The sequence below is a fragment of the Rana temporaria genome, chromosome 3 (genome assembly GCF_905171775.1).
Source record: "Rana temporaria chromosome 3, aRanTem1.1, whole genome shotgun sequence".
Taxonomy (NCBI): Eukaryota; Metazoa; Chordata; class Amphibia; order Anura; family Ranidae; genus Rana; species Rana temporaria.
Genome location: NC_053491.1, coordinates 143,553,703 through 143,569,765, shown reverse-complemented (window position 1 = coordinate 143,569,765; position 16,063 = coordinate 143,553,703). Strand labels below are relative to the sequence as shown.

General features: G+C 43.2%; 1 protein-coding gene across 50 annotated transcripts in view; it reads left to right on the top strand.

Annotated features, from left to right (window-relative positions):
- Positions 1-16,063, top strand: part of LOC120931788 (mucin-19-like) — a 584,870-nt gene that overhangs the window by 184,268 nt on the left and 384,539 nt on the right. For all 50 annotated transcript variants that reach the window (XM_040343605.1, XM_040343590.1, XM_040343599.1 and 47 more), the window contains 3 exons: positions 6,036-6,273; positions 6,416-6,462; positions 12,894-12,994. In XM_040343605.1, coding sequence (XP_040199539.1) covers positions 6,036-6,273; positions 6,416-6,462; positions 12,894-12,994 — 386 coding nt within the window. The remainder of the gene's footprint in view (positions 1-6,035; positions 6,274-6,415; positions 6,463-12,893; positions 12,995-16,063) is intronic.

The following is a 16,063-nucleotide window of genomic DNA, read 5'->3' as shown; positions in this document are numbered from 1 at the left end:
GAATTAGGAACTTTTTGGGCCGTTCGTACCAAATTTCGAGTGGCGTGTCCCGGCCCATAATTCACTGCGACATCGCAGTGCATTGCTGGCTGATGATTGGCCAAGCATGCACTATGACCCGCATGCTTGGCCAATCACAGCGCGCAAAAAATGGTGAGCCATAATTGGCCAAAGCTAGGGTGGCTTTGGCCAATTATGGCTCAGGGGGTTTAGTACACGCCCCACACTATATAATGCTGCCTGGAAGTCGGCCTTGTGTAGTGTGTTGGTGGTTTACAGAGAGAGAGAGTGTCATTTTTTTTGAGTTAGATAGAGCAGGCAGGCAGGCAGGCTAGTCAGTTAGAGTTACAGTGTGTAGAGGATATATATGCATCCCAGGTGTTGTATATATATTTATACACTGTATTGAGTTTAGATAGATCCGCTCTTCCTAATATACTGGCAGTGCCAGCTGCAGTATTTTCACGTGGTGTACTGTCTGTGTCCTCTGTACAGTATGCACCTAAAGCTACGTCAAAAGATTTGCTGTTGTTCCTCATATTAATTCCTAAAGGCAGTAGAGCTGCACGATTCTGGGAAAAATGAGAATCACAAAGAATCTTAGAATGAAGATCACGATTCTAAAAAAAATGCATGGTGCTTTTGTTAGCATGCATTTTTGTGATTTTTTTATTTTATTTTATTTACATACACATTATATATATAATGTATGTGTGTGTGTGTGTGTGTGTGTGTGTAAATAAAAGAAAAAAAATCACAAAAATAAAAATGCATCCTAACAAAAGCACCATGCATTTTGGCAGTTTATTATCAAATTAATAGGCTATTCTGCAGCAAGGCACATACTCTGATGCATCGCATAGATGTGAAGTTGAACCTTTAAAACACAGTTAGGAGGCCGAGGGGCATCAAAAACCACAGCAGTGATAGCAGCATGGCTGTTTTGTACAACGTCACTACAGTACTACCCTACCTCACTGCGCACTCACTGCTTTATATTTTTTCAAAAAGCTTAAAAAATGTATTTTATGGCTGGAGCTACACTTGAAAAAAGTACCAGTTCAAAATTACAAACAGATTCTACTTAACAACAAACTTATAGTCCCTGTCTTGTTTGCACCGCCTGTATACTGCCGTTCAAAGTATATAGGGCCAAAGGGTCTGGTAATGACCTGGGGGGAGGGGGGCGGGGAAACCATGGTATTTTTCTCAATGATTTTCATCCATATTGCAGGGACCAGACATTACATTAAAGCCGCAAGCAGTTTTAAATTACTTTTTTCTTATAGTAACACCCAGCAGGTACGATATTTAACCACTTGCTGACCGCGCTATAGCAAAAATACTGCTACAGCGCGGTCGAGTTACTGTGACAGGACGTCCCTGGGACGTCCTCGTGCACTTCCGCGTTTGCGTGTCCCCTGGGGCGCGCTCGCGGAAGTGTCCGTGCTCCCGGCGCATCACGGATCACGGTAAATTGCCGCTGATCACGGCCGTTTACCACGTGATCGCTCCGTCAAATGACGGAGCGATCACTTGTAAACAAACCGGCGTCATTTGATGACGCCGGTTCCTCCCTCTCCTCTCTGTACCGTTCGGTGTGTTGGCAATGAATGTGCTGTTGGGACTGCATTGAGTGACATCCTATGTCTAGGACAGTAGTAGAAACAATGTGAACACAAATGGTGGGAGACTCAGTTCACAGAGAGGAAGGGATAATCTTGACCCAGAAGAGTGTCAGACCCTCAGGAAATTGAAAGAAGTGCCAACCTTGTCATCAAAAAGAGTGATAAGGGGGAAACGTGGTACTATTATCAGCAGAGTATTATAAAAAGGAGATAAGGCAACAGCTTGGCAACCAACTGTTAGGAAAATGGCTGAAGAACTGTCAATCTTACCAGCACTCATCATGGCCGCTTCAGGCGAACACCCATGCGTGTGCGTGTATGGAGATGCACAATGCCGTTAACAGGCGTATGCAGATGCGGGCACACAATGTGACAGATGCTGACACCCTCTGGCCTATTTAAACCTGCTACTGACACCTGCAAATGGCTGGATTATCATCAGATCACCCGTATTTCATTGTGTCTCTGTGTATCCTGATTTTTGGACCTCCCGCAACCGACGTTGCTTGTTGTGACCTGCTGACTCTGATCTCCTGGCTTGACCCTTGGCTTGCACCCTTACTCTGCTCCTCTCTGCTCCATCGTGTTTGACCCCAGCTTGGCTCACGACTCTTCTATTATCAATCTCACAGTGTATAAACCCGGCTTGTTCCAGTACTGCTATCTAAATCTACTTCGGACTGATCTGCTGTGTATGACCCCTGTTTACGTCACGGGCAGGGGCACCTGTTCACGTCATTGGGTAATCCCCGTTCACCGGAATTTACCCAATGACGTGGACGTGTGACCCTGCCCCCTCTTATGTGTCATGGGGGTTTTCATGTGGAGTGGAGACTGGGGCATCGCTGGAGAATGGATCGCTGCGGAACATCGAGAATGGATTACAACGCTGGACAGACTGGATTACATCGCTGGAATGTTTTTTTTATTTTTTTATTTTTAATAAAGGACTTATCTGAACTGTGTCTGTGTGGTTTTTAAAATGTTTGACACTTTCCTTTTTGAAATGGTAGAGGTACAATGTACCCCGTTACCAATTCACATGGGGGGGGCGGAAACTGGGGGTCCCTTTGTTAAAGGGGCTTCCAGATTGCGATAAGCCCCCCGCCCGCAGACTCCCACAACCACCGAGCAAGGGTTGTGGGGATGGGGCCCTTGTCCCCATCAACATGGGGACATCCTCCCCATGTTGATGGCATGTGGCCTGGTACGGTTCAGGAGGGCTGGGGGGCGCACTCTCATCCCCCCACTTTTCCTGCGGCCTGACAGGTTGCGTGCTCGGATGAGGGTGTGGTATTGATTTTTGGGGGGATCCCACGCCATTCTATTTTTATTTTGGTGCGGGGTTCCCCTCAAAATCCATACCAGACCTGAAGGGTGCCGAGATCCCTTTTGGCCGCATATTTCCCCTCTCTGAGATGGAGCTTGAAATACTGCGGCAATACATCGATGAGAACTTGGAAAAAGGGTTCATCCACCCTCCCTCCTCTCCTGCTGGTGCTGGTATTTTCTTTGTTGAGAAAAAAGACAAGACACTAAGGATTTTATTAAGCTTCCTGTAGTCCACACATGGTCTTAGGCCGCATACACACGGTCGGTCCAAACCGATAAAAACGGCCTGAGGTCCAGTTTCATCGGTCCAAACCGACCATGTGTACGGCCCATCGGTCCGCTATCCTTCGGTCAAAAATGTTAGAACTTGCTTTAAAATCGAACCGATGGACCGCTGCCCGATAGGTCCAAACCGATGGTTAGTACACAAAAGCATCGGTTCAAAACCCGCACATGCTCAGAATCAAGTCGACGCATGCTTGGAAGCATTGAACTTCGTTTTTTTCAGCACGTTGTGTGTTTTACGTCACCGCGTTCTGACCCGATCGGTTTTTGAACTGATGGTGTGTACGCACATCAGACCATCAGGCCACTTCAGCGGTGAACCGATGAAAACGGTCCATCGGACCATTCTCATCGGTTTGGATCGACCGTGTGTACGCGGCCTAAGACCATGTGTGGACTACAGGAAGCTTAATAAAATCACTATTAAGAATTGCTACCCACTTCCTCTTGTTTTGAATCCTCAAAACAAGATACGACGGCATCTGGAATCGATCCTACAGGCGTACGTCTTCGTCGGATCTAAGATGCAATTTTTCGGCGGCCGGTAGGTGGCGTTACCGTCGAAATCTGCGTCGAGTAGGCAAATTAGCTATTTATGGCGATCCACGAACGTACGTCGGCCCGTCGCTTTTTTTCCTGTCGTTTGCGTTCGGCTTTTTCCGGCGTATAGTTAAAGCTGCTATACTGAGGCGTACTCAATGTTAAGTATGGCCGTCCTTCCCACGTACAATTTTGAATTTTTTACGTTGTTTGTGTAAGTCGTTTGCGAATAGGAATTTGCTTAGAATGATGTCACCATCGTAAGCAGTGGCGGGTTCCGGTTTAATTTCGAGAATGCGCACTGGGATACCCCCAGGGACAGCGCATGCGCAGTTCCAAAAAAACGTTGTTTACGCCGGGTCACAACATTTTAACATAAAACACGCCCCCATCACTTCCATTTGAATTCCGCGCCCTTACGCCGCAACAGATACACTACGCCGCCGTGACTTACAGCGCAAATTCGCTAAGGATTCAAACCAAAAAAAAGTTACAGCGGCGTAGTGTATCTTAGATATGCTACGCCTGGTGCAAAAATGCGCCGTTGTATGTGGATCTGCCCCTGTGTGAGCCAATTTTAATAAATCCCCCTCATAGTCTTTTATGGAGTTGAATAATAGTAGAGGTAACTGTCAGAGCAGATACAAAGTGCATGTATAAGTAGGGGTATGGCGATTAGTCCATTGGAAATAATAGTAACAGGCAGTTCAATGGTTAGACATACAGGTGATGTGGCTGTTCAATGGCGGCTGCTGTCGTCAGAGAGCTGACTCTGTGGTAAACAAAAGAGGGGTAAAGAAAGGAAGCCACCTAAGTGTAGTATTAAAGAGGTTCTTTTAATGACACATTATACAAAACACACTTACAAGAAGGCAAGGCAAGAAGGCCCATCTGTAACATCCTGTAGTCCTCGTCCCGGATCCATGGGCTGCTTAGAAGTGAAGATAGCAGAATATGTGGAGTCTTCAGGCTTGTCCTGTGGCCATCAGGATGAGGCCTGGTCCAGTCTCACGGGTCACCGATCCAGCCCATGGATCCGGGACGAGGACTACAGGATGTTACAGATGAGCCTTCTTTTCTTGCCTTCTTGTAAGTGTGTTTTGTATATTTGTGCCATTAAAAAAACCTCTTTAATACTGCACTTAGGTGGCGCTTCCTTTCTCTACCCCTCTTTTATGGAGTTGAGTTTAGGAGCTTTGGCAAAAAAACACCAAAAGCTCCTAAACTCAAGTTTAGGAGCTGCTAGTGTACATGGAGCCTAAAACATCTGGCTGCAGGTGGCATCTATCCTAGGAGGGAGTGTGGACTTGGTGTGATGGGTCATCCTGTTACTCATTGAGAATCCCTGTCCACTTTAATAATTTATCTAGGGGCTTAGTATAGGCATAACTGTACCTTTGGTTCATATATTCTCTAGCGCTCCTCTTGTGCTGGGCATTTTTGAGCGTCTCTTACCATTCATTCACTTACTTAATATAATGCCCATAATGACTGACCAGTATTTTTCCATTCTCTACTTGTGCCTATGCCCTCTAGTCTCTAAACTACTATTTCCGCATATGTGTGCTTCATATAGCCTGTTAACAGCACTATTCTTCCTTTTCTTATCTATAACACTACGATGGACAGTAGACAGTGATGACATAACATATAACTGCCAATCAATACAGTTTTAATTAAAACTGCCTTACTGATCAAGGAAGTTTGATAACTCAAATGTAAGCAAAGGGCTTACCATAGCCAGCTGATTATCAGAAATTCCCAGATCATCTCAAGCTTCTTGTTTTGGATTCTCAGTGTCTCCTGTAAATCCCTTTCTGGGCAAAGCTCGCCAACTGTCCCAGAAATGTTATGGATAGGCAACTCCTATCCTCATTATGATTAGTGGTTCCTAATTAATAACTACTGCAGTAGGGAACAGACACAAAAAATACACTTAGCATCTTTCCAAATAACTGTTCTGTTTATTTGATGCAGTTTAAATGTTCTACAGTATACACATGATTACATAGGTATCACATTAATATTACAGTTGTACTTTTATGGTAACAAGAGGCGTAACATAGACAGGCCAAATTTTAATCAGGACAGAAGGACATGAAAGAATGCAACATGTAATAAAAACATTATTAGTGCCATTTGCAGAATGAGTGCAGTGTGCAATACATAGACAAATTATACAACCAAATAATACAGTTCTATACATAATTTTCAATTTTCTTACCATGCTTAATGTTTGCACTTTTACAGAAAAAGAATGCATGAACAATCAGGTCCTGGGTTTTACCACTTTCTCCTGTTTCCCATCTTGTGCTTCAACATCTAAAATGTGTAATAAGGAAGGCCTTTTGATGGAAATGTGCACATGTGAAGAAGGCCTATATTTAAATAGTGAAAATATTTGTGTCCCTAAAGAAGACTGTGATTGCCAACACCGTTATGGCGTAATACCAGCACACACAGAGATTGAAATAGAGAATACACCATGGTGAGAAATCTGCTATAGAATCTATATTAAATCCCCCCTCTTTGAATCTATGTTTAGAAAATCTGTATTGAATAATATGTATACAAATATTTAATGTAACAATGTTGTATAAAAATCAATAACATGTCACATTATATTTCAGCAAATGCAAGGCAGGAGAAATGGAATGCAATTTAGAAAGTAGGGAAGGTAAGGATTTGTTTTGTTTCTACTAACCAATATAAATGTATTTAGTAAGGTGTTTTTACTAAAGGATAAACATTCTTACTATTACGATGAGGTTAACAACCACATTGCCTATCGTATATATTGTGCCTGCTATAGATCTTTACAGTAGGTCTTAAATGGGCTGCAACTTATGTTAGAGTAGATGGTATGTCCATTCTTTTTACTGAGCTGGGAGGAAAATACAACTGCACATGCATGGTCTTTTTGCAGAGATTTTAATGGTGTCTCTGTGGCTTACTAGCTCAAGTGGAAGACAATGATGGACGTTTTATCCAAGCTGGTGTAGAAAATGTCTGTAGAGAAGTTTGTCACTGATTAGACAAATTGTGCTTTAACAATGGAATAGGGAGAGTGAAGAGGGATCAGGTAATGAAAAGGGGGTGTTTTGGGAGTTTGAGTGAGGCATATGGCAAAACTGTGCTCTGTGCCTCCATCCCTATTAATATATAAGAAGAAGAGGTGTTTGGGACTTTTAAATGAGATGCACACAAACAGCTGCCAGATGGTTAATGCATAAGCATTGTATATATATATATATATATATATATATATATATATATATATATATATATATATATATACAGTATATATCTATATACACAGGTAGATTCATAATGCAGTGTGAAACATATATGCTAATGTTAAGAGCAGTTTTTGTTAAAAAGCTTCATCAACAGGTAACAAAAAACACATAATTACAGCAATACATATATGTAATAAAAATGCATTTGTCAATAATAAGATTGGATAATAACACATAATGACATGTTGATATAGGTTACCACTTCCCAACCGTCCACTGTGGATATATATCGGTATTTTGACATTAAATAACATTGTTATGCCAGCAGATGCCTGCCATAACCCTGGTATTTTTCTCCATAGGGGTGGTCCTCTTTAAGATAAAAGTGGTCTCTGCAGTGGGTTCGCCACAAGATCACTTTTATGGGCAACGGGAGAGGTGCCCTCCCCCTCCTGCAGCATCCCTGGTGTCTCCGCCGCTTACCGGAGCCATTGGAAGTGGCAGAGACATTACAGTCCTGTGGCAGGAAGTCTAATGAGGGCATGATGGCCCCCACTCGACCTTATGCCCTTGGAGGACCAGAGCAAAGTCAAATGACACTTCCTCCCAATGGCCTCAAAGGGACAATTCTTTTTCATTGAAAAAAAAAATACTTTTTTTTTTGTATTGCTTTTAAGTGTAAATGTGAGATCTGGGGTCAAAAAGAGGTACTGTCATGCTTTTTTTTTTTTCTATTACAAGGGGTGTTTACATTCCTTGTAAGAGGAATAAAAGTGATCCAATTTTTTTTGTAAAAATGTGTATTACATTTTTTTAAATGTGCTCGTGAGCAGAAGCAAACACATCCGAAAGTCGCGTCCACATATGTAAACAGTGTTCAAACCACACATGTGAGGTATCACCACGATCGTTAGAGCGAGAGCAATAATTATAGCAAAAGACCTCTTCTGTAACTCAAAACTGGTAACCTGTATACATTTTTAAACATTGCCTATGGAGATATAATTGGTACATGATAGGCAAAATTCCATATATATAATAAAACACATGATTAAAATAAAATGTTTTGCATCCTATAGGCTTAACACATTTTGTGGAGAAGGTTCCAGTTCCTCGGGAGTAGATGCAATAAACATAACTGTAAAAAATATCAAAAAAACAATATGTAGTCTAATGATTTAACAGAGACAATAGTAAGGGGAGGGGGGAAAAATAATCCATCCCAATACAGGAATACCTTTCCCTAATATAATCACAACTCAGCTCTAAATGCAACACATAGGGGGTTATTTGCTAAAGACAACTCCACTTTGCACTACAAGTGCACTTGGAAGTGCAATCACTGTAAATCTAAGGGGGACATGCAAGGAAAATAAAAAATAGCATTTTTGTTTGTACATGATTAAAGCAGAGGTTCCGCCGTTTTTTTTTTTTACGAGCCAGCAGCTACAAATACTGCAGCTGCTGACTTTTAAAAAATGGACACTTAGCTGTCTAGCGTGCCCGCGATGTCAGCAGACAAGGCTGAGCAATCGCTCGGTCCTTGGCTGCTTCTGCCGCCATCCTGGGTAAGGGAATCAGGAAGTGAAGCCTTGCGGCTTCACTGCCCGGTTCCCTACAGCACATGCGCGAGTATCGCGGTGCGCCGTCACTGGTCCCCGCTCTTTGCTGGGAACAGTGTTTCCCAGGAGACAGCGGGGGTGGGGGGGGGGGGTGATGTAGGGGGGCCGGACTCCCGCGGGAGTCAGAACCAGGAAGTGGTGCAAATACCTGTCTTAGACAGGTATCTGAACCCCCTCCCCCCTGAAAGGTGGCAAATGTGACACCGGAGGGTTCCAAAAAGCGGAAGTTCACTTTTTGTGTGAACCTCTGCTTTAAATTATAGAAATCAGCAGCGCTTCCCCTCATTTCAGATTTTTCCCTCAGATCTACAGCGACTGCACTTCAAAGTGCACTTGCAGTGCAAAGTGGATTTGCCTTTAATAAATCAACCCCATATGGACAACGGGGCGCTGTGAGACCTCTGCATTGGGAGCTGTGGGAGTACAATCCGTGAATGCCAGGGCACAAAGGGGACCACAAAAAAAATGCTGATCTCCATTGTGAATTCAAGGATGGCATGAGTAGCAATCTCAAAAAGGTTCTATAAAAAAATGTAGATTGATAATTAGCATGGGTAGAATTAGCCCATACCAGATGGGCCTGTATTATTTGACTGCTATATAGATCCCAAACAAAAAGAAAACTCTGTAGGGAAGAGTGTGAGGAAATAAGCAGGATCAGGTAGACCCAACACAATGTAGAATATTGTTGTCTTTTAAGCCATATTTTTTTAATTGACAAATTAGACAGATAACAGATGTTTTTATATGGCTCAGGTCAAAACTCCAGTTAGTACACGTATTTATATTATTCTAGACCATGCATAGTAAGTGCTATAAGATTAAATGTTCTCTTCTAAATAATATCAGTTTAAATTAAATTTTTATTCTATTCTTCTATTTTTATTGCTTATTCTATAATTTTTATTTTATAGGTAAGTTTGAAATGTATGGATTAAAAGGAACATGTTTTAATATGGACATGAAGAAATACAATCTCCAAATATAATAATAAACATGGGGTTTGATCTGATAAAGGGGTTTGATCCGATGATGCATATGTCCCCCCGCTGCCTCTACACTCAGAACTGAGGGCCAGATCCACAAAAGGGCTATGCAGGCGTATCTACTGATACGCCGTCGTATCCCTGTTTCTATCTATGCGGCTGATTCATAGAATCAGTTACGCATAGATATTCCTAAGATCCGGCAGGTGTAATAGTTTTACACAGTCGGATCTTAGGATGCAGTACCTCGGCCGCCGCTTTCCCGCGTCGCTGTCAAATTTTTTTTCAAAATTTTTTTTTCCCCGCCGCAACTCTTTTTTTTTCTTTTACACCCGTCGCGATTCTCAAAACTCGGCGCAACGTAAATCCGCGCAAAGCACGTCGGGAAAATAGCGTCGGGAGCATGCGCAGTACGTCCGGCGCGGGAGCGCGCCTAATTTAAATGGGACTCGCACCATTAGATTGGGCACGCCTTGCACCAGACGGATTTAAGTTACACAGCTGCAAATTTCTAGGTAAGTGCTTTGTGGATCGGGCACTTAGGTAGAAATTTTGCGGCAGTGTAACTTAAATAAGAACATTTAAGTTAAGCCCGCTGGCTGTGGATCTGGCCCTGAGTGACCAAACAAAGCTGATCGCTCATTTCTCCCCTCCGCTCTGAACACAGAGCAGTGACTGTCAGTTAACAGCTTCCTACTCTTTCCCTACAGTGCTCACTTGAGCACTGGGCTTAGGAGGGGAGGGAGCCATTGACTCAGTATTCCAGTGATGCAGCTGAAAGGCTGAGCCAGCTGCTGATCCAGGCATTTGGATGGATCCTGACTGTAAAGTCACTGTCGGCTTAAAATGGGTCACAGGAGCTCAGAATGAACTGTACTCTTGTGATCCATGGGAGAAGTATAAGTATATTTTTTAAAGTCAGTTCAAATTCACACATATTCATAATGATAATTAGCCATGTTCACGTGGTGAATGAGAAGGGGTACTATGCACCCCATACTTATTCACATGGGGGGGCAGGATCTGAGGGCCCCCTTGTTAAAGGGGGCTTTCAGATTCCGATAAGCCCCCACCCACAGACCCCCATAATGACCTGCTAGGGTTGTGGGGAGGAGGCCCTTGTCCCCATCAATATGGGGACAAGGTGATTTGGGGGGCAGAGCCCCAAAGCATCCCCCCCATATTGAGAACATGTGGCCTGGTATGGTTCATGAGTTTGGGAGAGGAGGGATGTTACTATAGCAATGGCTATTGATATATAGCTGTTGGGGGATAGGAGGGGGCTGGGTCGAGACGGGGGGTGTGTGCCTCCAACCTAACCTTGATCTTTCAACCCAAATATCCCAAAAGAGTATGATTATTGTTCCAGCTTAGATGGAGGGTGGGTGTATGGTTTGTGTGTATTCTGGGGTTGTTTTAAAATGGTACCAGCAAGCCCAGTGTGCTGTGTCTTTGGAGATATTGGGCCAGATTCACAGCGGACTTACGACGGCATATCTCCACGTACGTCGTCATAAGTCCGAATGTGAGCCGTCGTATCTATGTGCCTGATTCTTAGAATCAGTTACGCAAAGATTTGGCCAAGATAGGAGCGGCGTAAGTCTCCTACACCGTCGTATCTTGGGTGCAATATTTACGCTGGCCGCAAGGGGCGCTTCCGTAGATTTACGTGTCGAATATGTAAATTAGGTAGATACGCCGATTCACGAACTTACTTGCGGCTGCTACGCCGTTTACGTAAGGCTTATGTCCGGTGTAAAAGTTACCCCTGCTATATGAGGCGTAGGTAATGCAAAGTATGGACGTAGGCAAGCGTATCTTTTTACGTCGTTTACGTAAGTCGTACGTGAATGGGGCTGTGCATAGGTTACGTTCACGTCACAGGCATTGGGCCTGGCGTATCTTAAGGAGTAAATTCGACGTGATACTGAGCATGTGCCGTTCGTTAGGCGTGTCATTTACGTGGGGCCACGATTCATTTACATACAACATGCCCCCTACCAGCCTATTTTGAATTAGGCGGGCTTACACCGCCCAATTTACACTACGCCGCCGCAACTTACGGAGCAAGTGCTTTGTGAATACTGCATTTGCCCGTCCAAGTTGCGGAGGCATAGCGTAAATAGGATACGCTACGCCCGCACAAAGTTGCGCGCTCGTACGTGAATCTGGCCCATTGTCTATGAGCTCTTCCATTTCGGCGATTTTGTTGATTCTCTGAAACCATTTTTTGATTAAGGGAGCACATGCCTTGCCCCACAAGACTGTGATCACTGCCATTTATTTCAATGTTCTAGTCTAAATAATTTCAATTCCACATTTTGAAAAACCTGAAAATGTATAATTCTTTAAAAGTTTGGGTGAATTTACCCCCTTCCTTACCAGTGCACTTTTTGCGATTCGGCACTGCGTCGTGTTAACTGACAATTGCGCAGTTGTGCAAAGTGGCTCCCAAACAAAATTTACGTCCTTTATTCCCCACAAATAGAGCTTTTTTTTGGTGGTATTTGATCACCTCTGCGGTTTTTCTTTTTTGCACTATAAACAAAAATATCCCCAAAAAATCTATAAAAAAACTTTTTTTTCCCCTCATTTTAGGCCGATACGTATTCTTCTACATATTTTTGGTAAAAAATCGCAATAAGCGTATATTTGTCGGTTTGCGCAAAAGTTATAGTGTCTACAAAATAGGGGATAGTTTTATTGCATTTTTTTTTTTATTAGTAATGGCGGTGATCTGCGATTTTTATTGTGACCGTGACATTGCAACGGACATATCGGACACTTTTGACACATTTTGGGGACCATTCACATTTATACAGCGATTGGTGCTATAAAAATGCACTGATTACTGTATAAATATGACTGGCAGGGAAGGGGTTAACACTAAGGGGCGCTGAAGGGGTTAATATGTTCCTTAGTGTGTGATTCTAACTGTAGGGGAGGGGACTCACAAGGGGAGGAGACCGATGTGTGTTCCTCTGTACTGGGAACAAAGCATCGGTCTCCTCACCGCTGACAGGACATGGATCTGTGTGATTGGGCACACACACCGGGTCCCGTGCAATGCCCGGGAAGCCTAGGACGTCATATGACGTTCACCCAGGATGGGAGATCCCATCTGTGGACGTCATATGACAATGGGCAGGTAGGGAAGTGGTTAATCATTTTATATTAATAAAACAAAAACTCTGTAGGATAATAAAATGAATGTCACTTGAATGATTAAAAGCATGTATGTATCTGTGTATATAATTTCAGATATGTGTTCAGGGGGGGCAGAATATACACAATGTACATATCCCAGCACACGAGGAAAAGCTGACCGATACTGCAAGACTATGCACTTACCAACCATGCATGTAAGTTGTATAAATATTTATTTTACTTGTTTCAGTGGATGTGGAAGTTTTGGATGGCAATTGTATACAGAATGTGTAGGCAACCTTTTGAGCATAGTGTGCCAATTTTTTTTTCAAAGAAATTGAGAATGCCAACTTTTCACACTCAGTTACGAAAAATCTATTTTTATAAAGTAAATGCTGTAAACTTAATTATAAATTAACACATATATAAATAGATCCAAATGCTGATAGCATTCCCATGGCTACCTTCACTAATTTCTGAACCTTCACACCTCAGACCAGCCCCAATTTCTGCACCATCACACCTCAGACCAGCCCCAATTTCTGCACCATCACACCTCAGACCAGCCCCAATTTCTGCACCTTCACATCTCAGACCAGCCCTAATTTCTGCACCTTCACATCTCAGACCAGCCCCAATTTCTGCACTTTCCCATTTCAGATCAGGCCCAACATCTACACCTTCACACCTTTGACTAGGCCCAATGATCAGGTTTAAATTCTGTACCTTTAGATCTCAGGTCAGGCCCAATTTCTGCACCTTTAGATCTTATGCAAGCCCCAGTAAATGCACCTTCACACTTCAGATCAGGCCCAACTTCTGCATCCTTCACACCTCAGAATAAACCCAATTTCACCACCTCAGAACTCAGATCAGGTCCAATTTCTGCACCTCCAGATGTCATACAGTATGAGCCTCATTGCATGCACCTTAACCCCACAGATAAGGACTAATTTCTGAACCTTCAGATCTTACATCAGGCTCAATATCTCAGATCAGCCCTGATTTCTTCATCTTCAGGTCTCAAATGAGCCCCAAACTCTGCACCTTTCGACCTCAGATCAGTCCCAATGCATGCAGTTTCACAATGCAGATCACCCCCCAATTCCTTCAGCTTCAGATCCCATTCAGCTCCAATTGATACAATTTAGAGTTTTGGGCACAGTAATTTTTTATGTTCAAGCTATGTTCAAACGTTAGGATTTTTTTTTATTATCACCATTGGTAACTACTTTAGAACAGCTATTGGTAACTACTGACTACATATCCAGTGGGAACATTACAGCGTTTTATATATTTTTTGGATCCTGTAAAAAATTGTTATTTTTAAAAATACATAAGTACAGTAACTTAGCCCTATTAATAAGTATAAGAGGTATGCATGGCTGCTGCTTAATGCGAAATTCATACCTTGCTGAAAGCCAGCTACTACAAAAAAGGATGCATTTTCAGGTGCTGTAGAGATAATAGCAGCAGCTGCGACAGTGGCACCCTCTCCCACATGCCTTTTGTATTTATTAATAGTTACTGCACTTGTGTGTTTTTGGAAGTAATTTTTCATAGGCTCCAAAAAAAAAAAAAAAAAGAATCTATAATGTCCCCCAATACCCCCACTGGAAATGTAGTTAAGACTTCCATAATAATATAGGACTGGTTCTCAGAGGATTTTTATTGGGAATGCCGGTGTTCCTGTTTGATTCTCACAAATTCCCATGGTGTGTGTTTTGACGGCCAATTTATTTGAATGTGATGCAAAATGCACCAGACCATGCAAAAAGTAGTGCACTGGCCTGGGCAAAAAACACATGGTACTGCAGGACTGCGTTTGCAATCTGCGCTTGGGGTGCCTTTAACAATACATAAGCACCCACATGCAGACTTCAAGGGCAGCACATTTGAATGCAGTGTGGAAAACATGCATTTCATGCACTTTTCCCACACTGCATTTTGGTGTGAACCAGCCCTTGCTCAGTGTTTTAAAAACGCAGTAATCACCAAAGAAGTTATTAAGTAGTAGTTACCAGTCCCTGTACTAAAGTAGTAGTTCCTTCTATTGGGAACTGCTATTTTAGAACAGGGTTTCGTAACTACTATTTTGGAACTTCTATTGGTTCTGAGCAGCAGTTCATGTACCTTGTTCTAATGTAGTAGTTCCCAATAGCTATTTGTGTCCCAAAAGTAGAACAGATACAGTAGCTATCACAAGTCCTCTTTAATGCTGCTGCCGAGGAAGAGGAATGACCCTCGGGGTGTGATCATACAGGCTAACAGGAAGTATCAGGCTAGAGCAGGTAGCCTGGTGTTGTTCTCCACACTGCTTCAGGTCTCAGTGCGCCTTGAGGAAGAGTGAGGTGGACAGAAGCTAAAGTGGGCGGGCCGGAGATGAATTCGGCAGGCCGGAAGCTGAAGTGGGTGGGCCGGAAGCTGAAGTGGGTGGGCTGGAGCTAAAGTGGGCAGGCTGGAGCTAAAGTGGGCAGGCTGGAGCTGAAGTGGATGGGCCAGCGCTGAAGTGGACGGGCCACAGCTGAAGTGGACGGGCCAGAAACCATGGCGTTCGGGAAGCGTGTTTGCTGTTTTCTATGCAGGTGGGCGGGAGCTAAATCAGGGGAACGGGAACTGAGGCCGGCGGGAGCTAAAAGGGGGGGCCAGGAACGGAGGCCGATGGGAGCCATCCATGCTAATGAAGTGGGCAGGCAGGAACCGTGGCTATCGGGAAACATCCCTGCTGTTTTTTATGCTGGTGGGTGGGAGCTAAAGAGGGGGGGCTGAGGCGAGGGGAGCTATCTGCGCCACTTTCTATGCACAGAACTGCAGCTGCCGGGTGGCTTTGTTATGTGTGCCATCATAAGTGTGGCTGCGTGCCACCTCTGGCACGCGTGTCGGGGGTTACTGATCCCTGGTATACAGTATCAAATACAAGATGAGAAACGTTTAACATAAAGTTCTGTAGCCTCCCTGGTGTTATGATTATGTCAGATTTTTTAATCTCAAAATGGTACATTGTTTTGCATAGAAATTTGGTGTTTTATATTGTAAGCCTGTAATTCTTAGGAATAACTCACTAACATCTGTTCAAACAAGAGTCTAGTAGACATCCTGGGTATGATAAAGTTTGAAACAAGAAATCATAAATTATAATATAATAAATAACTTTAAATAATTATATAAAAAAATATATAATAATACAAGTAATTTCCTCACAATTCACTATCGCTCAATTCTGCAACTGTTCTTATTTACTATTAGGGATGAGCTTCGAGTTCGAGTCGAGTTTGCACGGGGTG